This window comes from Musca autumnalis, unplaced genomic scaffold (assembly GCF_047663935.1).
Source record: "Musca autumnalis isolate F117 unplaced genomic scaffold, ASM4766393v1 scaffold_5, whole genome shotgun sequence".
In the NCBI taxonomy this organism is placed as follows: Eukaryota; Metazoa; Arthropoda; class Insecta; order Diptera; family Muscidae; genus Musca; species Musca autumnalis.
This window is the reverse complement of record NW_027412088.1, coordinates 6,563,939-6,589,813: the sequence shown is the minus strand read 5'-3', so window position 1 is coordinate 6,589,813 and position 25,875 is coordinate 6,563,939. Positions and strand designations below refer to the sequence as shown.

General features: G+C 36.3%; 2 protein-coding genes across 9 annotated transcripts in view; one reads left to right on the top strand and one right to left on the bottom strand.

Annotated features, from left to right (window-relative positions):
- LOC141406526 (uncharacterized) overlaps positions 1-25,875 on the top strand; it is a 122,795-nt gene that overhangs the window by 27,019 nt on the left and 69,901 nt on the right. The window lies entirely within an intron of this gene.
- Positions 16,862-25,875, bottom strand: part of LOC141405944 (uncharacterized) — a 30,952-nt gene continuing 21,938 nt past the window's right edge. The window contains exon 2 of the mRNA XM_073990841.1: positions 16,862-17,214. Coding sequence (XP_073846942.1) covers positions 16,895-17,214 — 320 coding nt within the window. The 3' untranslated portion in view covers positions 16,862-16,894. The remainder of the gene's footprint in view (positions 17,215-25,875) is intronic.

Here is a 25,875-nt window from a genome sequence, read left to right as displayed (position 1 = left end):
GGTGTCTTAAGACACGCCGTTCGGACTCGGCGATAAACAGTAGGTCCCATATCATTGAGCTAAATATGAATCAGGGTGCACTCATTGATATGAGAGAAGTCTCCCTTGTCCCGTATGGGATGTTGTGGAACAATGTTTTTTTGTTTTTGTTTAGTGCTTAAAAATGTCTAAATAAGTAATGAAACAACAAGAAAAATTAAATATTAATTCTCCCTTAAACTTTCTCTTTTCCTATTTCGTTACCATTGCTCCAAAGCTTATTTTCAGTTATATATCTGCTTATAGTGACTTCAAAAGCTCATATAGAAAATTTTTCTAATGACTTTGTGCGTGAGTTTTTTTATCGAATCACCTACTAATTACGATTTTATCTTGTACGATTGTATCGATTGTAATCTTATCTCAGGTAAAAACTGATCAAAATATGATACATAGATACAACGTTACACAAAGCCATAACCCTAATATACATACTTCGGTTTATATTGGGCCAAATGTTAAACAACTCGACTAAAATAGGTTTTTAGCGAACTCCATTGTAATATGTGCTCCAATAATCTAACGAAATGCAGCCACGTCGATTACACTGTGCAACACTGAAAATGCAAACAACTTCTAGTATGCATTTTTTGAAAGTACATATTTAGACTACAAAAACCCTAGTAGGGTTTTGTCCTGTCAGATCCAGTTCGGATTTTATGGCCTCATCTAAACCGGGCTAAAACTACACTTTTTTGCATTTATCAGGTCTTTATCTCAGAAACGAGTAGGAATTTGGCCTTGCTGTCTTTAGCAATATTGCAGCCCTAAACTAGTAGAACTTATCTTTTGAACAGACCACATAAGAAAAACTCCATCTAGGGCATCAAAAGCTATAAAATATAGAAAATTTTACATAATTGCTGAAATTCTGGTCACTATCGGCTAAAATATTGGGAGTTGGACCAAATAACCTTTTGCAAATATCTTCCAAATAAAGTTCTAAACAATTCTTCAGAACATTCTGAAACTCTAAACTGCTTACTTCATGTTGTTTCAGCGGTATTTTGCATCATTTCTTTTACAACACGTATTTCAAACACAGTTCACACCAACAGTTTATTCTCGCATTTCGGATTTCACTACATTACGAGTATTGACATTTTTATTAAATCGTCGCTAAAAAAATGTACTGAAAACAAGGGGATAGAGGCATTTTACAACAATGGCATGTTCTGAAGAGTTGTGTATTAAATTCCAGGGAGTAGTTTCCAGAAGAAACAATTAACGGTTTTGGAAATATGGAGAAATGTATACAAATTATGGCATTTTTGCATATATTTTGAAATTTGAGGCAATTTATTTAATAATATTTAATATTTCTCCAAATATTTTATACTTGTCCCTATCCACAAATTTGCTTCAGAGGTTAGAAGAAGATTCGGATTGGTTTCAGAGATATAGCCCCGAATTTCTTTAAAAACTCAATATTTAACCATGTTAAGATGGGGCCATAAAATCTGAACTGGATCTGACACAACAAACCTCAAATAGGGTTTCTCGTTGTTTGGGTCTGTATATATATGTCCTTTATTTACATCGGTATATCTTACATAAAAAAATTGCATTAATTACATAAAAATACAGGTGTAAAAAGTTCTGGTAGAACATAGGGCATCGACAAGCTCTCTCCATCTCCTTCTATCATTGGCCAGATGTTTTGCCTGGCCGCAGGATATATGGGCTGATTCAAGCTCTCTTTTTGTACAACGGATCCATGTGTTTCTTGGGCGTCCTCTCTTACGTTGTCCTTGCGGATTCCAGTCTAGAACCTTTCTGGCGATGTCACTGTGTGGTCGCCGAAAGATGTGGCCTAACCAAGTCCATTTCCTTCTTCGGATTTCTACCTCGACAGGGCTACAATTGGTTCGGAATAGTAGTTCCGAATTTGATATTTTATTAAGCCAGAAGATTCTCAGAAGTTGGAGTAGGCACCGATTGATAAATACTTGGAGCTTTCTAGTGGTCGCTTGCGTAAAACTCCAAGTCGTACAATCATACAGTAGAATAGATTTGACACTGCAGTTAAATATTTTAATTTTAGTTGTGATTGATATGGCACTACACCTCCAGACTTTATTGAGTGATCGGAACGCATTTCTAGCTTTGTTAATACGATCGCTGATATCCGCCGTCTTTGGTAATCTTGCTACCTAAGTAACATAAGTGTTCTTCGTCTTCGATGATTTGTCCGTTTATTGAGAGTGGCGTTTGACTTGTTGTGCCTAATCTCATACGCTTTGTCTTTGCGGTGTTTATTTTTAAACCAACTTTTGAGGCATTTCGGGTAAGCGTTTGGGTATGTAATAATATAATAATAATTGTTCCACAAACATCCCATACGGGACAAGGGAGACTTCTCTCATATCAATGAGTGCACCCCGATTCATATTAGCTCAATGATATGGGACCTACTGTTTGTCGCCGAGTCCGAACGGCGTGTCTTAAGACACCACTTTGTAGAGAAGTTTTACATGGCTGAAATACTCAGGAAATGTCGCCAACATTACTGAGGGGTATTTCGCCGCCGTTGAAAATGTTGATGTTGACTAGCCGGGGAATCGAACCCACGACCTTCAGCGTGCAAGGCGGGTGTGCATACCATTGCACCACGGTGGCACCCATGTTTGGGTATGTACTTTCCAAAAATACTCAGTTCGAATTGTTTACACAAGATTACCTTAAAAATGTGGCACAGTGTTAGTAAATACAAATACACACATACGAACCAGATATTAAGTAGTAAAAAGTATCAGTCGGCTGTGTCTCGGCCTGTGTGAATTAAGAGTTTGATTATGGTCAGATCGAACACCAACTACACATCCGAAATTCTTTTCCCCAAAAATGAGGGGTTTTCTGAATTTTATGGCCTTTTTTAGAAGAAAGGTGCTTGAACTTTTGTGGTATTTACCTTACCGTATATTTGTAAAATTGATTTAGATTAACATTTGCCTGGAAGGTACCTATGGACATAGTCCATGTTAGAAGTGGACCTAATTTTTGGAGTTATTCCTTTCTATAGTCGGTCATAGTTAGGAAACCTGGACTTGCCCACTAAAATATAATATCGTTGCAATCAGCTTCAGCATCATCTTCGATGAAATTTTCAAAATATTGCGTGAACAGTCCTTAAACCGTACATATATCAATGAAAATGTTTAACTATTGTAAGGGAAGTACCGAAAAGAGTTGTCTGAAATAGACATTCTTGGAACTAGATGTAAGTTTGGAGAATATATCAATTCGTGGGTTATCGATAATCGTACCAGTCATTTTAGTTGGTGCCGGCTGGAGTTTTTTAAACCTTTTCCCCGAAAACAATGTACTATCGTATTAGGGCCCTGAACACAACCTGCTGCAAACAATTATAGACGAACGGAGACAAGAAATCAAACTGACATTTTGCTACAAAATGATAATGATGTGCAAAATTTGGACCGAATTAGTTGATCCGTTCGGCAGTTATCATCGTAACCAACCAGCCAGACAGATGGACGGGCAGAGCTAAAACGACTCCAAATCATATGAAATTGATTCGTTAATGAATGAATGTAAACTACAAAACAGAGATATGTTATAGATACGGATGTAATGGTCATTTTGAGAGGTACAGCCCCGACCTGGCAATATGGTAGCCCCATATATTGCACTGTGAACGAGGAAATCACCAAAAGTATAAAATATATTGCCAGTTCAGATTAATTAGCCCCGATACAACCCGCGATTACCGTACTTCCTTTCCTGAGCCATTAAAAAGCTGAGAAACAGTGGTTCCGAAAGTTTGCCAATCACCGTTACAGAAAGCTGACCAGCCATCCCCATTTTGGTCGGGGATACCCGCTCAAGGATAAGGGAAGATTGCCGCAATTTGTAAAACGTAACAATTTAAGCCATCTACTTTGTATTCCATCTCCATCCGGCCATCAGCCTTTGGATTCTTTGATCATCGTACTTCGTTTAGAAAGTCCTTCAAATTCTCGAGGAATAAAGAAAATTTTCGCTCTTTGCTCTCCGAATATCTCAAAAGACATGAACATTGAGGCAACAGTTCAGGTTAATTATGTGTCCTCGTAACCAATTCTTGGTTTAGGCCAGATACTACCCGACCTTATAACCCCTGATTACCGTACTTTCCTTCCTGAGCCATTAAAAAGCTGAGGAACAGTGGTTCCGAAAGTTTGCTAATCATCGTTACAGAAAGCTGACCAGCTATCCCCATTTTGCTCGGTGAACGAGAATGCCCGCTCAAGGATAAGGGAAGATTGCCGCAACTTGTAAAACGTAACAATTTAAGCCATCTATCTTGTATTCCATCTCCATCCGGCCATGAGCCTTTGGATCCTTTGAGCATCGTACTTCCTGTAGAAAGTCCTTCAACTTCTCGAGGAATAGAGAACAATTTTCTGGTATGTATATGATAACTATAGACGTGCGCTATTTGCTCTCCGAATATTCAAAATTTACCAAATTTCCCAGCAGTTGCGAAGGGCTACTGAATGGGCGTGGTGAGCATTGTCGCACGAATCCAGATTGCCCATAAGTTTGAAAATTTACTCTTGAAGTTAATAGGTTAGTAGGCGAATATAAGCGGACAATGATTAAAATACTCCCGAATCATTTAAAGACATGACAGACCCGAAGAGTTGTGAGTATGTCAGCCTAGGTGAATCCTTCCTGGCTAATTTTTCTTCTGTCACCAGTAGCAAAAACTTTCGACAATGCTCATGATGGGAAACAGTTTTCCAGTTGTTCAAAAAACAGTATGAATTCCATAAAATCCTCAGTACCAAACATGATTTCACAGAGCGAGCAACTGAGCGGTCTCGGTGACTCTTAATCGTTAAACATTAGCAGATTTTCAGGTACTGCCCTGGTATGAGAATGTTGGCGCAGTGGAAGAATATTTAAACTCGTCAGAATGTCAATTTGAAGAGAGCATCAGGGTGCCTCCCCATGACATACGTAGATGATCTTTATGAGGATGGGAAATTCCTACATCAATTTAACAAGATTCTGCTCATCACCTTATGTACATATATGTATGTATCGCCTAGTTAGTGTTATTAAAATCAAGTTCGCTTGAATAACCTAGTTCACATATAGTTCAATGGACACCGGTCGTTTGTATAAACGAATTGCGTATGAGTGATTTCACCCTTTGTTTATATGAAATGAACTAGCGCACTAGATTTAACAACTCTGTCCCTAGGCACGTACGATTGGAAACACCCTATAGTATATGGTAAGTGAAGTCTAAAGATACAAAGCTCAGGGCTAATATTAACTATATTATTAAACGTCTTCGGAAGTATTGATGTAGTGGACCAAAGTTTAATCAAAATAATCATGCGGACAATTATTATTTGAGAACTTCGACCTTTAATATTAAACTGCAGGTGAGTTACTTCCCAGCAAATCAAATTCGATTTTCGCAGGGATAGGTTTATACATTTCTTTCTATATTCGGAACGAAATGTAGAAAAAAAAATTTCAGTTCGGAATTTCCCAATTTTACTACGACATTTCGCTCCGAAAATGCGTCAACCACTCCATACAACTTTCATAACAAATTCGTTAGGATTTGAAATCGGACGCTTGGTTAGGTAGTTGTCCGTAATATTATGGCGTCGTTATAAATTGACCTCTTTATTACATAAATGTTTATCTGTATCACCTCATCCATGAGCAATAGCAGTACGTCCCACATGCCGCTTGGACATAGGTAAACATGAAATAATTTGTTTTTAGTTTCTTTTCGAACTTGGATTGGACTGAGTTCTCCTGATGTTACTCCTATATTTACCAATTATTTGATGTTAATATGTAAATATTTATTACTATATCTCTAGTGTTCTTATTCTGATTGCCCAGTGTTCGAAAAAGTCCACACAGTTTATAAAAATATACTTTGTTTTGGCATAGAGATGCCATAGGCTATCCCTTGTTCGGAGTATTAACATTTTTATACCCTACACCACTATGTGGGGAGGGTATTATAAGTTGGTTTTGGCCAAAAAGTTTGTTACGCATCGAAATAATGGTCGTAGACCCATACTTATATATATCAAAATGAATGTCTCGACGAGCTGAGTCGATCTGGCTACGTGTGTCCGTCCGTCCGTCTGTCCATCTAAACCTTGTAATCACGCTACAGGTCGCAATTTTGATCGGATCGTCACGAAATTTTGGATGTTGATGGGGGTCCCGGAGGGGAAGAAGCCTATTGATGTTGGTGATGGTCGGATAATATTTAGGGGTCGGAATGGGCAAAAAATTTATGTGGATAAAAAGACAACGTTTTTCTCCAAAGCGAATATTTCAGCTTCTATACGGGGCATACCTGACAATAAAAGTAGAAAATATCACCTTTCTAATGGTGTAAAGTAGGTTCTCGTAGGTGATCAAACAACAAAGACATCACAATAGTCGCAAATAAAATCCAAATTTTCATTTTTGCGATTTTAATTATAATGACGAATATCACAGCTTTGGTTGGGGACTTTCCAAAAGCAAAACCTGGCTATGAAAGTAGAAGATCCCATCTTTACAATGATGTAAACTAGGTCGGCGTAGGTGACCAAATAACGGAGATATCGCAATAGTCGGTAATACATCCCATTTTTCCACTTTTTTGGAAATCACGCTACAGGTCGCAATTTTAATCGGATGGTCACGAAATTTTGGGGGTTAATGGGGGTCCCAAAAAAAAGAAGCCTATTGATTTTGATGATGGTCGGATAGTATTCAGGGGTCGGAATGGGCAAACACTTATTTGGAGAAAGGTCAACGTTTTATTTCAAAGCCAATATCTCTGTTTCTTTAAGAGGTATATCAAAAGCAAAATCTGGCAAGGAAAGTATAAAATATCACCTTTACAACGATGTAAATTAGGTTGTCATAGGTAGTCAAATAGCAGAGATATGGCAATAGTCGATAATGCATCCAATTTCCTATTTTTTGTAATCACGCCACAGGTCGCAATTTTGATCGGATCGTCACGAAAGTTTAGGGGTTAATGGGGGTCCAACAGAGGAAGAAGCCTACTGATTTTAATGATGGTCGGATAATATTCAAGGGTCGGAATGGGCAAAAACTTATTTGTAGAAAAGGTCTAGGTTTTATTTCAAAGCCAAAATCTCTGTTTCTTTAAGAGGTATATCAAAAGCAAAACCTGGCAAGGAAAGTAGAAAATATCACCTTTACAACGATGTAAAGAAGGTTGTCGTAGCTGCTCAAACAACAGAGATATCGCAATAGTCGGTAATGAATCCCATTTTCCGATTTGTTTGTAATCACGCTACAGGTCGCAATTTTAATCGGATCGTCACGAATTTTTTGGGAGTTGATGCGGGTCCCACATAGGAAGAAGCCTATTGATTTTGGTGATAGCCGGATAATATTTAGGGGTCGGAATGGGGAAAAACTAATATGGAGACAAATTCAAAGTTTTATTCTTTGTGAATATATTGTCTTCTAGTAGGGGTATTCCAACGAAAAAGCCTGTCAATGGAAGAAGAAAATATTACCTTTACATTAGTGTAAAGCAGGTTGGCGAAGGTGGTCAAACAAGGGAGATACCACAATAGTCGGTAATGCATCCAATTCTTCAATTTTTTTGCAATCAAGCTACAGGTCGTAATTTTGATCGGATGGTCACGAAATTTTGGTTGCTTATGGGGGTCCCAGAGAGAAAGAGGCATATTATTTTTGGTGGTAGTCGGATTATATTCCCTAAAAGAAATGTTTACCAGTGAAAAGTTTATGCACAGGGGTAGTGGTGTAGGGTATCACATGGTCGCCCCGTCCCGACTATAGCCTTTGGTCACTTGTTTTCCTTAAAACTCTTTTCGATAGTATAATCTGAATAATTCGTAATCGATTATACGAAACTCTAAATAATTTCTAATTAGTACCCAGCAAAATGTTCGATGCCATTCAATCATGGGTGCAAGTGATCTGGCATGCCATCTTTTTAGCATCTTCATCGATGAATTTTATATGAGCGTGGACCCCAAAATATGCTATTCATTTTTGGAACAAAGCATGTCATTTTCACCAAAGCTTTGTCATGTCATTTTCACCAATGCTTTGGCATGTAATTTCCACCATTGCTTTGACATATTATTTTCACCAACCCTTTCAATGAAATTATCATTACGACGAGAGTTTTAACAACCTTGGTTGTGATTTCGAGTCTCCGACAACATCAAGCCTATTGTAAATAATTAATCTTATATATTTAGAAAAATGTGTATAAATAAAAACACAAAATTCATCTCTATTGGATCGATGGAATAGGTTCATATGGTGATGAAAAGATTGGATCTTTCACGACTTCCTTTGCATGGGCTCAAATGCTGATGAAATGATCGGATCTTTCAAGACTTCTTTTGCATTGGTTCAAATGCTAATGAAAAGATCGGATCTTTCACGACTTAGTTTGAAGCAATGCAAAAGATGTTATGAAATCACGTCATCGCATGGAACCCCTTCCTTCAAATTTTGCTGGGTAGTTTTTCATTTAAATCGGTTTACTTCTTGTTTAAACCTGGTAAAACTAAAACCTGTGTAATTCGTTATAAAGTGGCCGGTCCCCGGCCACTTATTTTACCCTGTGCTACGAATGATTTTGTTTTATGGTTGTCTTCAATTTGTAACATGGTCCGTCACATTGCTATCTCTCTGCTAGATATTGAGTTTTATAAAAACTATACAATTTTGTATGGATTTCATATTGGCTCAATCACAGCGACTGTTTATTTGTTTACTTTCTGAAATTTATAATAGCAAATAATTCCCCAGCCGTAAATGAAAAACGAATCTTTTTTTGAGGGTGTTAAATGCCTCCATAAAATAAAAAATAGAGACATGACTTTCATTGCCCATGGATATGAATGATGTCAAATACGCATATAAATGACAAATCGTTTCGTGTATCGTCCTGTTCGTTAAGTGTCACATGTCATAAGGCTGATTGTATTGCAATCTTATCATTAAAACCAACCAACCAACACCGCACCCATCCACCAAAATAATCACACTTTTTTTCCTGAACAACTTTTGGTACCAGGTTATGTGCTTGGCCTTGTATAGCTAGCTAGCTGGCTGCTTGTTTCCCCATAATCGAGAATATAATAATTTTTTGGATACTTTCATTTTAAATTTCAAATTCATTAAAACTCTCCCTAAGGGCTGAAAGTGTCTGTGTGCAAGTGTTTGCGAATGGGGTTTTTCGGTCTTATTTTATGCAAATTGTATTAAAGCAATTTTCTACTTTTCTTCTTGCGGAAGTTTTCCTTTCGCCTGCACTCCCCACATACACACAAAGACACACACACACACACTCATGTCCCCAAAGGGTGGGCTCATGTGCAGTGATGGTGCCGTGCGGTTGTTTGTTGAGAGAGAAAACGGAATTCAATGCAAAAACCAAAACTGAAAACCGTTCAAATTCCCTTGAAAGTAAATGGGTCGTATGACAAGAAATTAGCCAAATTACAAATTGGGTTGTTTTCATGTACCAAACAACTGCCGGTGCTGACTGGCATCAATGTCGATACTGGTAGCTGATATTGATGTGCCTGAGACTTCCAAAACGGAGGGGGAGACAGGCTAGCAAGGGCGTCCTTGTTTGAAATGTGGTGCATGCATGTCAAGCACTTGATAAGGTATTAAAAGAGCATTTGTTCGATGTTTGGAAATTTAGCAATTTACAAATTTAAAAGTAATATTCCAACGAAATCGTCATCATCATCATCACTGACACAGTCGACATGTGCAAGAGTGTGCCAAATGGCAGGCAGCTAGACGGTCCAAATGCTAAGTATTTCCCAAATGAAAACCTAAGCAAAAATTCCACCCTCTCTCGAGTGTTGCAAATGTGGAAAAAGCACCATTGAGGCAAAATGCTGTTGCGAAGCAATACAAAAATACAAATGTCAATAGCAACAACAACAACGACCATAGTTCAAATAGTAATAGCAATAACATCAATAGCAGCAACAACAACAAAGCCAACTGGAAAATCATTTCGTACCAAACACGAACAACTTGTTTTGCAATACTCGCAATACGAATTAGAAGAGTGGAGTAGCAGCAGTCAATGAAATGTTCATATGTCAAGTATGGAATGTGCACTTTTTGACAGTTTTCTTTTGCCAACATCCAAATGCCGGCATTTAGCTACCAACCACCACCACCACCATCTGCAACACCACCCTCATCACAAATAGCAATACACAGCCGCTGGTAACCCGCTCACTCCCCCTTGAGATTTTGAGATGCAAACAGAACGGTCTTTAGATGAATCGGTTTGTTTTTTTTTTAGAAAAATATATTAGGTTATAACGCAGTAAAAATTAGCCGAAATGGGCCGAATAACCCATTACAAAGTTATGTAAACAAGCTACTTTCTGCATTTCCAATAAGCAGAAAAATAATGGTTTATTTCTTAAAAGTTTTACAAGGCAAAATCCAATTACTTAACCCCTTACTATGTAATGAGTGCGGTGCAACAGGCCGTATATGTTCGACTACAAATCCCAGGATTGTGTGTTTTTTGTTAACAAAATAACGATATAAAGGAGCATTACTAATGACGTAGGAATAAAACTTACCATAGTATTTGTGAACATTGAAAAATGGGTTTACCAAGCAGGAATATAGGAAAAGTTTGGAGTTTCAATTAACTGACATAATTTCGCATATGCATTTATCTAATGAGGTGCGATATATATATACTAGTAACCAAGCTTTGCCTTCGTCTGCCACAAAAACATCCTAATACGCCTGAAGATCGGCTTAACCACCCGTGAAACGTAGCGTAATGGTTGGATGCGTGGGACGTCGGTAGACTCCTAATTTTTCAATGTATATCAACTCGAAAGAGAATTAATTAAATAACGACCAGTTGCTGATGCACATGTAAACGTTTAAACAATCCTTTATGTTCGTTAGCGTGGAACAGTGTATTAGGCTACTAATCAGAAGTTCGCTTGATCAAATCCAGCAGAGAGCAAAATAAAAGAAAATAAAAATGTGGAGTGTGTTGGAATTGAACACAAATTCATCTCAACTGTTCTAAAAATATAACAAATATTTATACCCTCAGCATTTATGCTAACGAGGGTATATACACTTTCATACGGGCAAAATGTGCCACATCGAAATAATGGTTTTAGACCCCAAGTATGTTTGGACGACATCCGTTTCAGATAATTTGGAGTTGATTTAGCAATGTCCGTCTGCCTGTCTGGCCGGCTGGAGCACACGATAACTCTCGAACGGATCAACCGATTCGTTCCAAAATTTGGTTTTCTTATATTTGGTCCAATCTTAGCATAAGTTCGAAGATGGGGTATATCGGTCCGGTAACTCCCCCACAAAAGTTCGAAAGTGTTCGGAAAATTTGTGCGCACGATAACTCCTGAAGGGAGTACCCGATTTGGTCCATACTCTGCACATAGTAAAATGTTCAGCAGACGTAAATGAGATTCCAATATGGACTCAATCGGTCCACTCCTTCGGGTATCTCCCACACAAAATTTCGGAATAGTTCAATTTAGGAGCAGCTCTCGAATCGCTTTGATTTTTGTTGTAACAATTTGTATTCACTTGCCCCATACGACGGTATAATTTTCAGCAGGGGCAAGTCCATAATTCCTGAGAATATAGCCTGAAAGTTGCAAAAAAACCCTATGACACTGTGTGTAGTGGTCGGAGCGCAAGATAACTCTCGAACGGATCTGCCGGTTCGATAAAAAATTTGGCCTTCGTAATATTTTGTCCGAACTTAGTTTAAGTTCGAAGATAAGCCATATCGGTCCACTCCTTCAGTTATCTCCCACATAAAAGTTCAAAAATGTTCGGACACATTGTGCGCACGATACCTCTTGAAGGGAGTGACCGATTTGGTCCATACTTTACACATCCTAATATATCTACCAGATATAGATCAGGTTCGAATATTTGTCCACTCCTTCGGGTACCTCCGACACAAAGTTTCGGATAAGTTCAGTTTAATACCTGCCATCGAATCACTTTGATTTTTATTGAAACCACTTGCATCCGCTGCCTCAATTATGACGGTAAAAGTTTTTTTCAGGGGCAAAAGGTAAAAACCCTAAAAAAACCCTATACACGATAACTCTCAAACTCGAACTGACCGATTTGGTTAAAACATGACTTTCGTTATTTTTTGTCTAAACTTAGTTTCAGTTCGAAGATGGGCAATACCGGCCCAGAACTTCCGGTATTTCCCCCCAATATTAAAAAATGTCACTAAAATGGTATGCACGGTATCTCTTGAACGGTCCAACCAACCAATTTGGTCCAAACTTTTCATCTCCTAATATTTTGTCCAAATTTACCTTAAGTTCTAAAATGGCCCATAAAGGTCCTCTCCTTAGGGTACCTCCCACAAAAGTTCGACATTTGTGTCTAAGTGCAGTTTAAGGTCCTTTCGAGCTGTTCGATACTGTTCGCTGTGGTCCTGTTTATAACGATATTATAATATCCGTGGACAAGTCCATGCTTCCTGGCATACTGGTCCAAAAGTTATACGATGACCCACTGAAATGACTAGTGGACGCGATATCTATCGAAAATATATGACTCCCAAAATAAGATCCACTTCCATAATGGACTGTGTCGATGCATTCCTTTAAGTACCTCACCAGCAACATTTTTGAACTTTAATCCTAATCCACATTTTTGTCGGCAAGTTCAAATGTCCAAAAAGGGTCAAAAATTCTGAAAAGATCCTAAATACATTCGACCTGTCCGTTTAGATGAAAGTTTCAATTCACATAGGCTGAGGATATATCTCTGTCGGCAAAGCCGTCTGATACTTTTTTACTTGTTTTAAGCTTATTTTCCAACTGTTAAAATAATGGGTTAGTATGGTGTTTTGTAAGTAGTTACGACTACCAAAAAGTACTATAAAAACCCGTTATTTGGTAATGATTTTTTGCTGGGAATAGATTACTTATATGGATTCTTCGAAAAATTATAGATGTATTATAAAGCTTTTCTTTGTTTAACAATTTTTACTCGTACCCAAAAAACTACCGGAGCTTTAGTTAAAAGCCTTTTCTTTTAATACATTTTATTTCTGATTTTCGGTTTTGTTGATTCTGGTTTTTTGACAATTTGCATTAATTTTCTTCTCCCGTATAGTTGTGTATTAGAATTTACGTGATATCCATTATACACATTTCTATATTTATGTCTTTCTACGGTTTAAAAGTATTCGTATTTTCTCATGGATTTCTATCCTAGACCTTCGACACCGTGAAAAGGTCATACAAAATCAATGAAACTAATAAACTAAAAATTTGTGTTTCTACCTTTATTTTGAAAAACTTGGAAACTATTGCCTACTTGTCGGTTTACTTTACATGGCATTACAAATGTGATATATTTGAACCCCTTTTATCATGGATTCCTTAATGTGATTGCTCATTGGCGCTGTACAATTCCGTCGATTTTTTGAGGCATCTAACCCGTTTATCCTTTGGCCACATCTATTTTTAATTAGTATAAACCTTGAATTCAGCATGTCTTCAATCACCTATGGCTTTTATCATAAACCCGCAACAAACTGTTCTGCTTAGCTTTTCACAACACTATTTTGCTACCCTGAATTGCAACGGCTGCTATGTTGGGTGTATGTCTGTGTGGGTGTTTGTGCCTTATCAAAGACTTTCGACATTATGCACGTTTTTTCAATAAAAATCTTAAAAAAATATAAAAAAAAAACATTTCAAACAAAAATGAAAACTTATAAACACATTTAGGCTTTTTCCATAAGAGTGGCTGCAGACGTCTAAGTAGACCAAAGAATAACATTTAATCGGGAAAATTTGAAAAAGAAAAAACAATTTTCTTTTACTAATGTTCCCCCCAATTGCTGATGGGTTGCCTTCGGCTGTCCCAAACTTTAATTTGCCACCCGCTGACAACGGTTGTTATTTGTTGCTGTTGCTACTCTTTTCGTTCCCATTACTCGACATGACTGATTCGGTTGGTCATTTTGAAAGGACATTATTGGGTGCTGATGTGAATGCTCTACCGTCAGCCGTAAAATTCTTCAACTTCATATCAGGCAAAAGTGGGATAAAAGGGTCTGGAGGCTGGTTGCAATCATGATTGACGGGCGAGCATAGCTTTGGTATGTCGAAATGAAATCAAATGACAACATGAAATGGATATTAAAAGTGGAAATTTTCTTTTGCCTCTTCTGTTCCATCCACTCTTTATTTTCCGTTTTGATTATTTTCATGTTTTCGTTACAATTTCGGTTTCAGTTTTTTTTTCAGTATTTTGTATTCGCCCCGCTTTTGGTCTGGTTCATTGTCATTTTAGGAGTTTTCATTTCACAGTTATGGCATTTTGTGTTAACTGTTGAAACTACCGTTGCCATTGTTAGGGGATTTTTGGTTGTTGCCATAACACAGCAAGCAGTTAGTGATCCTATGGCGAGAAATATTTGCTGCTGCCGCTAAAAAGGCAACATCACAGGCAGTTGCGAGGTGGAGGGAACAAGAAATGGGATGTGGGTCTAAAGAAAGTGTCATCACAAAACCAAAATCTTTCACTGCAATAACGAGGGCCAAAAAATGTCAACTGTTTCAAATTTGTGGAGTTGTTCGTGAGGGTGGGAGCGCTAAATTTACATAATGAAAAAGATGCACGAAAGATAAACCTTCGTCCGGATATTGGAATAGTGCTGAACTTGATTTTCTTTTTTATAATTTCAACAAGTTTTCTTTAAACGTTTTATATTTAAAATATTTTTGTTAAATAATTGTACAATGTTAAAGAGATGAAGTAGTAAGACTTGCTATTTCTGTGAGCTGATGGACTCTTTGGTGTAAAAAAATATGTTAGAATGTATCAGTAGGTTTTCTTTTACCTTACACTACAATTTTTCCTTAGCAACAAGAAGTACTTCATTACCAACAGATAAAACACTGGCTACTACGGCTAATTCCCTAATAGCATGTTAACTAGGGTTATGACTTTTTACAACCTCATATATATGGGTGCTACTGTGGTGCAATGGTATGCACACCCGCCTTGCAAGCAGAAGGTCGTGGGTTCGATGCCCCGGCTAGGCAACATCAAATTTCAACGGTGGCAAAATTGGCGACATTTTCCGAGTATTTCAGCCATGTAAAACTTATCTACAAGTGGAGTCTTAGGACACGCCGTTCAGACTCGGCGATAAACTGTAGGTCCCATATCATTGAGTTAATATTAATTGGGATGCACTCATTGATATGAGGGTAGTCTCCCTTGTCCCGTGTGGGATGTTTTTGGAACAATTATATTATTACTGGATGTTGCTCTACAGTACAATGTAAAATACCTTAGTCGATTACAAGAAGTTACTGGACTTGTACATATTTGTACAAATTATTTAGTAAACGAACACACGTAAAATTGAGATATGTTAAAAATGTTGCAAATATATGTTTGTTTGTACCCAAACATAATATGTTTGGATCCAAACATATATTTGTTTGCAACCAGTTCCAAATATATATTTGTTTTGATCCAAACATATTTCTAACATATAGTTTTCTGCGCGTACATAAGCTTAAGACAGCCCAAAACACAATCAACGTTTGAGTAAAGTTTTTCGTCATTTCTTTTAAAAGAATAAAAAATATTCGAACTTGGTTGACCTTTGTCTTCTATTATTTTCCAGAAATTACGCAAGACATACTCAAACGCATGGTAGAGCAAATAAGGTAAAGTAAATAATACAGCAAATACAACTCAACAACAACCACATCGAAATTTGTTTTTGTTTGTAATGTTAGTGTCACCGGTATATGTAAACAAAATAAGAGGAAATGTCTATAAATTATTGGAATTTAAAATATAATAATTTTTCATATTTGGAGGAATATTTTGGAAAACATGAAGGAAAATTCGTTAGATTTTCCATTTGAATGTTTCCCAATCATTCCACTAAATGCATCATTTCTCACAGATAGTAGAATTCTTGCAAAAATGTTTGGGATCACTGGAAATTCATTGAAAAAGGATAAGCTGTTTAAATCTTTTGTTTTTGAAATCAAAGAAGCACATGTTTATTAGTGCTTTATTTTTTTTTAAATTTAACAAAATATCACACATATTAACAAATGTTTTGCCGGCTCTATAAGTGGTGTTTTAGTGTGCGGCACGTCGTTCGGACTTGGAGGAGGTGATATGTCATTGATATGAAGAAGTCTTTATGGAAATAGTTTTTTTTCGGAATGATGTATTTTTTCCTCAAAAAATATATATCCCTAATGTAAATCGAAAATACAAATAAATATTTTAAATGTCGTATAGAATTTGACACTAACTTTACATCTCAGTTCAGTCAGCTGGGTATTGCTGTTACCTTATATTGTTCTACCATGACTCAAACGTAGATTGTGTTTTAGGCTTTATAGCATTCTACTCTTAAAAAGTCCATGGCATATTCAACTCTTTGAAATAGAATTGATTTCATAAAGGTGTTAAAAAATATCACGTCATCGTTTTAACTTTTTTAAAATAAAAACCAACCAACATCAACACATGTTGCACCTTCTTATTGAACTTGACCAGTTTTTTCTCACAAACTGTGCCTATTTTGTTTTTCTTTGTTGTGCAAAAAAAGCTTTAAAAAACAAATTAGAACCAACATTCTAATTAACAGATGAAATTTTAAAATAAACAAAAATAAAATATTTTTAAGTGAAATGAAATGATCTAAAGAAATCCCTCTCAGTAATTTGGAACATAAGATAGAGTAAAGACGTACTAATTTCCACAAAGAACCAGAATTTTCAGAATGAATAAAATATTGTTACTATTAATTGCAATAATTATAGTTGGTATTTGCAATGTAACTGAGGCACGTGGAGGAGGTGGTGGCGGCGGCGGACATGGAGGAGGTGGTGGTGGTAGAGGAGGAGGATTTGGTGGCGGTGGAAGGGGAGGAGGTTTTGGTGGAGGCAGAGGTGGTGGTTTTGGCGGTGGACGTGGTGGAGGCTTTGGAGGAGGCCGCGGCGGAGGATTTGGAGGTGGCTTTGGTAGAGGAGGTGGCTATGGCGGTGGTTTCGGCCGTGGTGGTGGTGTAGGTTTTGGTGGCGGTGGTTTTGTACCTCCATTTCGTCGTCCTTATCCATATGGCTTTTAAAACGAAATTTAACAAATTCAAGAAACAAATTCCGGAAATTAGAATAAGCACTTTGATTCTGTAGACAATATTAAAAATATTGCTTTTAAAAACTTTGTTCAATTATTGCTTAAGTGTCTATGTTATTATTAAAGTGAGCATATGTTTATGTTTTACTTATAATCCTAATGCTAAGAAAATAAAAAAATACAAAAAAAAAGTACAAACGCGTTGTCGAAAGAAAATGATTGCGAACGAACAAAAACTAACTTTGGTTTTCATGGACATATTGACTTTGTGTTTGCTTTAAAACAACTACAAAATTTAAAAATCATACACGAGTTTAGTTGTTTTTCTTTCGTTTTCATTTTCGTTCGACATAGTGAAACAGGCTGTTAATGGTCGGTCTTCCAGATATTGACAAAAATCTATAACAACATAAACTATTGTACCTTAAAAAATATTTTGGCTTTTACATATTTTTTGAGAAAATTACATTTTTGTTATACGCTAAGGATTTTATAGCAACGGTTGAGAACGGTTGGACCGATTTGGATAATTCTTTTTTTGAAATGTTCGTCATAATCCAACCTAGGTTTTTATGCAAAGAACATTTGACTGCGCCCACCTTTACGCCCACTTTTTTCAATTTTCAATTTTAATATTTACTACAAAAACTACTGAACTGATTTTCCTGAAATTGTCATGGAATATATAGGGATGACCCGGTGAATTTTGGAAGGAGCGGGGTACTTCCCCTACACACTATTTCCTTAAAAATGCTATATTTACAAAAATTACGAATGTATCGGTTTGGAAATTAATTTGCGAGACAATTGTGGTTGCGTCTCCGACATTACCTACTTATTTGGGACCCAACAACTTGACCACGCCCACTTTTTAAAATATGTTACATCTATAAAACTATTAAACTGATTTTCTTGAAATTGCCAGGGAATGTACAGGGATGGCTCCCGAAACAGGCTACTTATTTTATAGAATTCCAGAGGGGGCGCAGTACCTCCCCTATGTGATGTTTAAAAAAACGCTATATTTGCAAATATTACGAATGTATCGGTTTAAAAATTTACGAATTAATCTACAATCCAGGTACTTCTTTGGAGCCTAAAGACCCGACTATGCCTGATTTTTGTTAAATATCACTGTGCAACAAAATGGATGTGAAAGTCTGGGGTACGGAAAATTCCTCTTGGGGATGAAAGGCCTTGGTGAGTATATTAAGAACGTCGAACGTCCGCGTTATGTCGTGATGAAGTTTTTGCCATCAGGAAGCCATCAGGAATTAGCGTTATATCTTTGTTCACTGTTGATTTAGTTTATTTTTGATATGACATGCCTTCAGTCAAATCGAATGAGGATTATTTTCGTAGAGCACCTCGACCTTCTAACTCGCTTCCTTCAATATCCTTTTCGTCCTTTATTTTAAGAGCCGCTATAAAACGGAAATGTTCTGCAAAAATGTCACTCAGAAAATTTTAGGTATGGCTCTCATTGACAACTAATCGATTTTGTCGTAGTTTTCGTAGTCGTTTTGTGCATTTTTATATAACGTTTTCGACATTTAATACAGTTTGACGGTCGAAAAAGTAACAAATTGTCACCTCTGACTGGTACCCATGCCTTTGGTCCATACATTAGCACGGGTAATTGATTGAGATATTTGTCTGGTAAAATTATCCTTCCCTTTAGTTAAAAAAGGTAGATAATAGACATAGATAAAATGATCGATTTGTGCTAACTTAAATAATCCAGAGGACTTCTTGCTGTCTTGGCCACATTCGGGTTGGTTGGTGTTCAAAGCAACCTTTGGTTCTGTTGCAGTGGAAAACCTTGCTATATAAATCTGTTACAAGATAACCCAGCTGTTTTCATTAGGCAATTGGGTAAGTTAATTTGGGTATCCTGTAGTTTATCGATGTCCAGCTTTTGTGTTGTGTCAGGTGAGAACATTTGCTATAATTATGTAGTAATTCGAGTCGACACATACTCAACGAGTACCTACCTATATTCCACACAATGATGACCTTACCGCAGATTTTAAAGTATGATGGCCACTGACACGCTTGATGAAACACTATCCACCCTGGTGAATGTCAAAGTACTCAAAACTGCGAAAACATTCTGAAATGCTTTCCAAATCAGCTACCAAATTGAATCCTGGCAGAATTACCAAAAAAGCTAAAGCCAGAGTCAAAAAGTAATATTGGATTGTATTCCTTGGATTGTTAGCCAGTACTAAAGATACACCCAGACTGAGTAAAGTTGTGGCAAAAAGCCAGTCAAATCCCACTTGTATAAAGAGGAAACGGTTGTGGGTAATACAAAATGAGTAAGAGAACGAAGGCATTACTGGTCGGACAACTAAAAAAAATGTTGTGAAGCGCGTAGAGCATAATTAATCCTTGGAAAGCAGGGAAACATAGTCACGAAAATCCTATAAACTATACACTCTTAAGCATTTTATCGAGATTAGATGGATAATTCAAAAACATATCTTCCAGTACACATACTTACCTTAGAGGATGCCGCAGACACACCTACACGAAGTCGTTAGGACTATTGAGAAATCCTTAGAGTACACACAATACACCTTAGCCGCCTTCCTGAATATAGAAGGCAACAATTTCTAGATAACTTCGGCATGGAATTGTCCTAGGGGTGAACTCAGGTAAAACTGATATTATGCTTTTCACTACAAATACCAAATATGCAATCTCCAATCTACTACGATTACGAGGTCAAGCATCGACGTAGTCAGAGGGTAATTTTTCATACATTTTACTTGCAGAAGTTCAAATGAATTGGCGTGCGTGAAATGAGAAAAGTCTCCCTGGCCCCTTTCCGGATGTTGCGGGACCAGCAAAGTTAGTCCAATACTCACATATGGAACACTAGCAAGGTGGCCAACAGTGGATTTTTGTATGAGATACACAAAACTAATGCGTATACAACACTGTACAACACAAAAAATAATTACAAGATAATTCGGCCAGATTATGAAAGAGGGCCGAAAAAAAGAAGACACGTGTATCGGCGTTTTGAAAGTTTACGTCGGGAAGTAACCTAAATAGGCGTGGCAAGTTCCGCCCATTTCTACAGGTTTTGAAATATTCGACATCAGATTCCTTGGAATCCTTGCATTTTAGGTATAAAGTGTCTTTGACAATATTACTGACAACAATACTGGGTATCTTTTTATGTAAAAAATTAACCCTCATGCGAGTCACTATAGGGGTCTTTTTGGTCCATTTTTTCACAAAAGTTTAAAAACTCCTTTAAAATGAGATCGTATCAAATCAAAATATTCCACAAAATTATTTGTCATAAAATTTTACTATAGGTCCCCGAATACACCAAAACTCTAAATCGTACCTAAACGCCAGGAATCTGCCAAAAGTAAAATCACATTTTAGGGTTAATGTTGTACTTTATCTGAGTTTATTACGTTTTGTCCCACAAAACTTCATTCTAGATAGAAGATATCAAAGACAAAAATATTCTCCATCAAATTTCAATATAAGTCGCCAAATAAATGAAATATGTATTTACAATATATATCAAGAAAATATATACATAAAATTTGCCAACAAAACACCCAAAAATTTTTTGAATAAATTTGTTTTGTTCTTTTTTCGGGTTGATGCATGAAAGTAACATGAAATTTAGTTTTAGACGAAAGTTTGTTTAAAGAAGAAATATTGTACACAAAATTTCACTATAAGTCCCAGAACAAACTATATATCTAAGTAAAGTACTTTGTTAAGAAAATTACGTATTCGGGGACCTATAGTAAAATTTTATGACAAATAATTTTGTGGAATATTTTGATTTGATACGATCTCATTTTAAAGGAGTTTTTAAACTTTTTTGAAAAAATGGACCAAAAAGCCCTCTTTGGTGACTCGCATGAGGGTTAATTTTTTACATAAAAATATACCCCATATTGTTGTCAGTAATATTGCCGAAGACACTTTATACCTAAAATGCAAGGATTCCAAGGAATCTGATGTCGAATATTTCAAAACCTGTAGAAATGGGCGGAACTTGCCACGCCTATTTAGGTTACTTCCCGACGTAAACTTTCAAAACGCCGATACACGTGTATTCTTTTTTCCGGTCCTCTTTCATAATCTGTGCGGGGTTTCTTGTAATTTAAAAAAAGTTCAATTTTGTTGTACAGTGTAATCAAAGCAAGCAAGCAAAACAAGAGAAATAACTATTAATACTGATTACTGCACTCCGGCAATGACCTTTGATCAGCCTTTTGAAGTCTAATTCCCAAGCAGGAGAGAATAAAGTCATACACGGATTGCTCTGAGAAGGTTCGTGGAGTCGGCTGGATGTCTTCTCGGTAGCAGGGCTTCGGAGTCGGAGTCGGAGTCTGGAGTCGGAGTCTAGCAAATTTTGCTGGAGTCGGAGTCGGAGTCTGGAGTCGTGAAAAAAAGCTCGACTCCGACTCCGGGCAAAATGTTTTTTTCTACATTTATCAAAAGAGTTTTAATTTTTTATGACAGAGAGATTAACTTTATTAACATTTTGATAAATCGTTTATTCATTTTATAGGAAATCTATGAGTAAACTTGTAAGCAAAGGATTTATTATATTTAGTAATGTTCCATGACAATAGATTTATAATTGCATCTTTCAATATGAATCGATTTCTTAATATACCATCACATTTATGACAAAACTTATATACACTCTGGAATACTAGTTTTAGATCTCACATATTTATACTTCACAATATAATGTGGAAAAAGTATTATAAGTTTATTTTGTCCACAATTAAGGGGTTATGGTCACTTATTGTGCACGAAAAATGCAATTTTTCATGAATTTTTACAAGTAATCTACCAATTTTTTCCAAAAGATATTGTTTTCATCTGATTTATAATACCTTGAGCTACTTTCAGATTTTTTTTTTTTTGTTGAAAAATATTGCAGTTTTCTGACAAATGGCCACCTACGAAACACTGTTTTTACTAAAGCAGTTTGCGGTGACCACTGAAGCTCGAAAACGAATAAACCGATCAGCATATGTTTTTGTGGGATCATTAAGAACATAATAATCGTGTATTTAAGCGAAACGAATTAAAAAATATGCATTTAAAAAAAGGGAACTGTAGAAGTCAAAATTTCGCTTTCGTAATATCTGTAAGTAACAAATTACTGTTGGCATACCCATCTTCATATTTCGACAAAATAAAACGAAAAAGATATGTGACCCGTCCCACAGAGGGGAAATTTGTGTTAAAAGTTGATCAAAAGTCCTAGAAAGCTCATTTATACTTCGATTGATATAATATTTTGCACAAAGCATATCTTCTGCACAAGGATTAATCCTATAGAAATTAATGAAAATCGGTCCAGATTTGGATGCAGCTTCCATATATATTCACATCTGATATGAGATAAAAATGCACCAAAATCACTGAAATTTGACACATGCAACCTGAACTAGCCTTAAAAAACATTGAGCCAATTTTCAAACAAATCAGTACAGATGTATATATAGTCCCATATACATACATATATTTCATTCCAAATTTTATTTTTTGAAATTTACTTAAATTAAAATTTTCTCAATTCACATGAGAAAAGCCGTGAATGTTTCTGAATAAACATATTTGATAGGTGTTGGTTTAGTCTGATAAATTAGAGCCCCGGTTATAACGCGGAGCAAAATTTAGTGTGAGTAAACCTTTCAATTCCATATAAAAATATTTCATATTTTAGTTGAGAAAAATTAGATTTTTTCGGAATGGCGCAAATATGCGCAATTTTTTATGATTGAATCTGATATTTGAGGCTCAATCGCATAAAACATTAGAAAAAACTATGGTCGGGAAACGACGGGGAAATATACTTTTTCACTATTGAAATTGTAGTAATCTTAAAAATGATCATAAACAATTTTCCTAAAGAGGATATGTATTACCATTATTAAAGAGCAAAGATGTAAAATCAATCTGAAAATTTTAAATGCTAATCTTGTTCGGAGACTGTACAAAAACAATAAATCTTGAAAAATATAAGTTTTCGCGAAAACAATGTCATATTAATGTTCACCTAATTTCTTAGTTTTCCAAAATTTACTTTTTGTTTTCAGTAAGGCTGAGTTCAATCGACTGCTGCATTGGATTGGTTAATCTTACAAAGTCGAGGATGGTTACAGCAAATGTAGAAAAGAGTCTGGTTGGTCTGGTTTTTTCATAAAAAAAAAAACGATTTTCATATTTTGAGTTTTGAGCAACTTTATGCCTATGTTTACCCTCTGTGCGTCCGTACAAAAAAACATTAATCAAACTCGTCAGTTCTACTTGTTTTTGTTTTAAATTGATAATCGGAGGGTATACTCGTACATATATTTCGGCAAAATCTACTGAAACTTTCTAAATTCTTTCTGTTGTTGTTGTTCTTTTTGATATAAGATACAGCAGATTCAATACGGAACATCAATTTTACATCGCATTGCATTACACATGGATACATCGTTTCTGGTGAGAATTTGTCGTTTATTTAATTCGTTACCAAATAATTTACAAATATTCAATTTAACCATTTCTTCATTTCGAAATAAATTACTTGTTTTATTCCAAGAATCACTGTAAATTTGTGGTACCACAATTATCTTTGTTGGGAGTGCTTTTCTATTATTTTACCTTTATATAACCCCGATATGGGGTATAATTGGGAGTAGTTATTCCAATATGGAGTATTATTCTTGTATAATTTGGTTTTTTTTTGTTAGGAGTAGTTCTCTCCTGGGAGTTATTTTCCATATATTACTTTTTAGTCTTAATTTAGATTATTAATTTAGATTTTTCATATATATAATTATACCAATACAACTGTATATTTTCAAAGCTATGCATATTGTAATAAGTTATTGGCCCTCAGGCTTATCATTACAAAATGAAGAAATAAAATAAATAAATAAATAAATAAATTGTCTTAGAGAAATGAACAGATAAGCATATAGGGTCCTAGTATAGGAAAAGTTGACAAATTTAGCAAATTTTATTAATTTTTAGTGGTATAGGAAATTACCCCCGGAGTCGACTCCGGAGTCGGAGTCGTGACAAAAAACTGGCCTGGAGTCGGAGTCGGAGTCGAAGGAAAAATGGCTCGACTCCGAAACCCTGCTCGGTAGATGCAATTATAGTTCAGTGTCAGGCGGACATACTGAACATAAAGGAAACGTGTTTAATACTACTACAGCTTCCCACATCAACTCATGGAATTTTTGTAGACAGGTAAGCGGCGTTCCTCGCATTAAAATCAAACACTGCCACTTCAAAGCCAGTGAATGAATGTAAAGAAGAACTTGTTAAGTTCGGGTGTCTGACTAGAGTAGTTCATGCATGGATCCCAGGTCATAAGGTGCTAATGAAAAAGTAGATGAACTAGCCAGATGAGGATTCTCCCAAAGTCGTCAGACACAATACCAATGGAAGTAGTTAAAGGAGTTATCTTCAAGTAAAATCTATCACAAGCGATGTTCAGATAGGACAATACTAGGGATAGGTAATGGAAAGCTATAATCGATTTTTCGATTTTTCGAGTTTTCGATTTTGGTATAAAATTAAAAATTAGATTTTTCGTTTTGGCGATTATTTCTTCTTCTTTTTTTATTTGCCAATTCGTATTCGGATGTTAGCGATCATACAATTACAATTTCTCTTATTTCAATTAACTTAATAAATTGTTAATATTATGATACAATTAAATGACATTTTTTATTCAATTATCGAAAGGTTTCGGTTGCTGGCGGCGTTCAGAAGACGTTGTTCTTCGTGTAGACCCGTCCATTCTTTAATGTTATTAATCCATGTTGTTTATACCCTCAGCCTTTAGGCTAGAAAGGGTATATGCGCATTCATACGGGCAAAATGTGCCTCATCGAAATAATGGTTTTAGACCCCAAGTATGTTTGGACGAAATGTGTTTCAGACAATTTGGAGTCGATTTAGCAATGTCCGTCCGTCTGTCCGTCTGTCTGGCTGGTGCGCACGATAACTCTCGAATGGATCAACCGATTCGGTTAAAAATTTGGCTTTGGTAATATTTTGCCCAAACTTAGTTTAAGTTCGAATATGGGCTATATCGGTCCACTCCTTCCGGTACCTCCCCCACACAAGTTCGAAAATGTTCGGAAAATTTGTGCGCACGATAACTGTTGAAGGAAGTAACCGATTTGATCCATACTTTCCACATCGTGAAATTTCTACCACACTTAGATGAGGTTCGAATATGGACTCAATCGGTCCACTCCTTCGGGTACCTCCCACACAAAATTTCGGATAAGTTTAGATTAGGACCTGCTCTCGAATCGCTTCGACTATTGTTGCAACAACTTGTATTAACTGCCCTCCATACGACGGTACAAATTTCATCAGGGGCAAATACATACTTCCTTAGAAAATAGCCTGAAAGATGCAAAAAGCCCCTATGGCACCGTGTGTAGTGGTTAGAGCGCAAGATAACTCTCGAAGGGATCTGCCGATTCGGTCCAAAATTTTGCATTCGTAATATTTTGTCCAAACATAGTTTAAATTCGAAGACAATCCATATCGATCCACTCCTTCAGGTACCGCCCCCACAAAAGTTCAAAAATGTTTGGAAAAAGTGTACGCACGATAACTCTTGAAGGG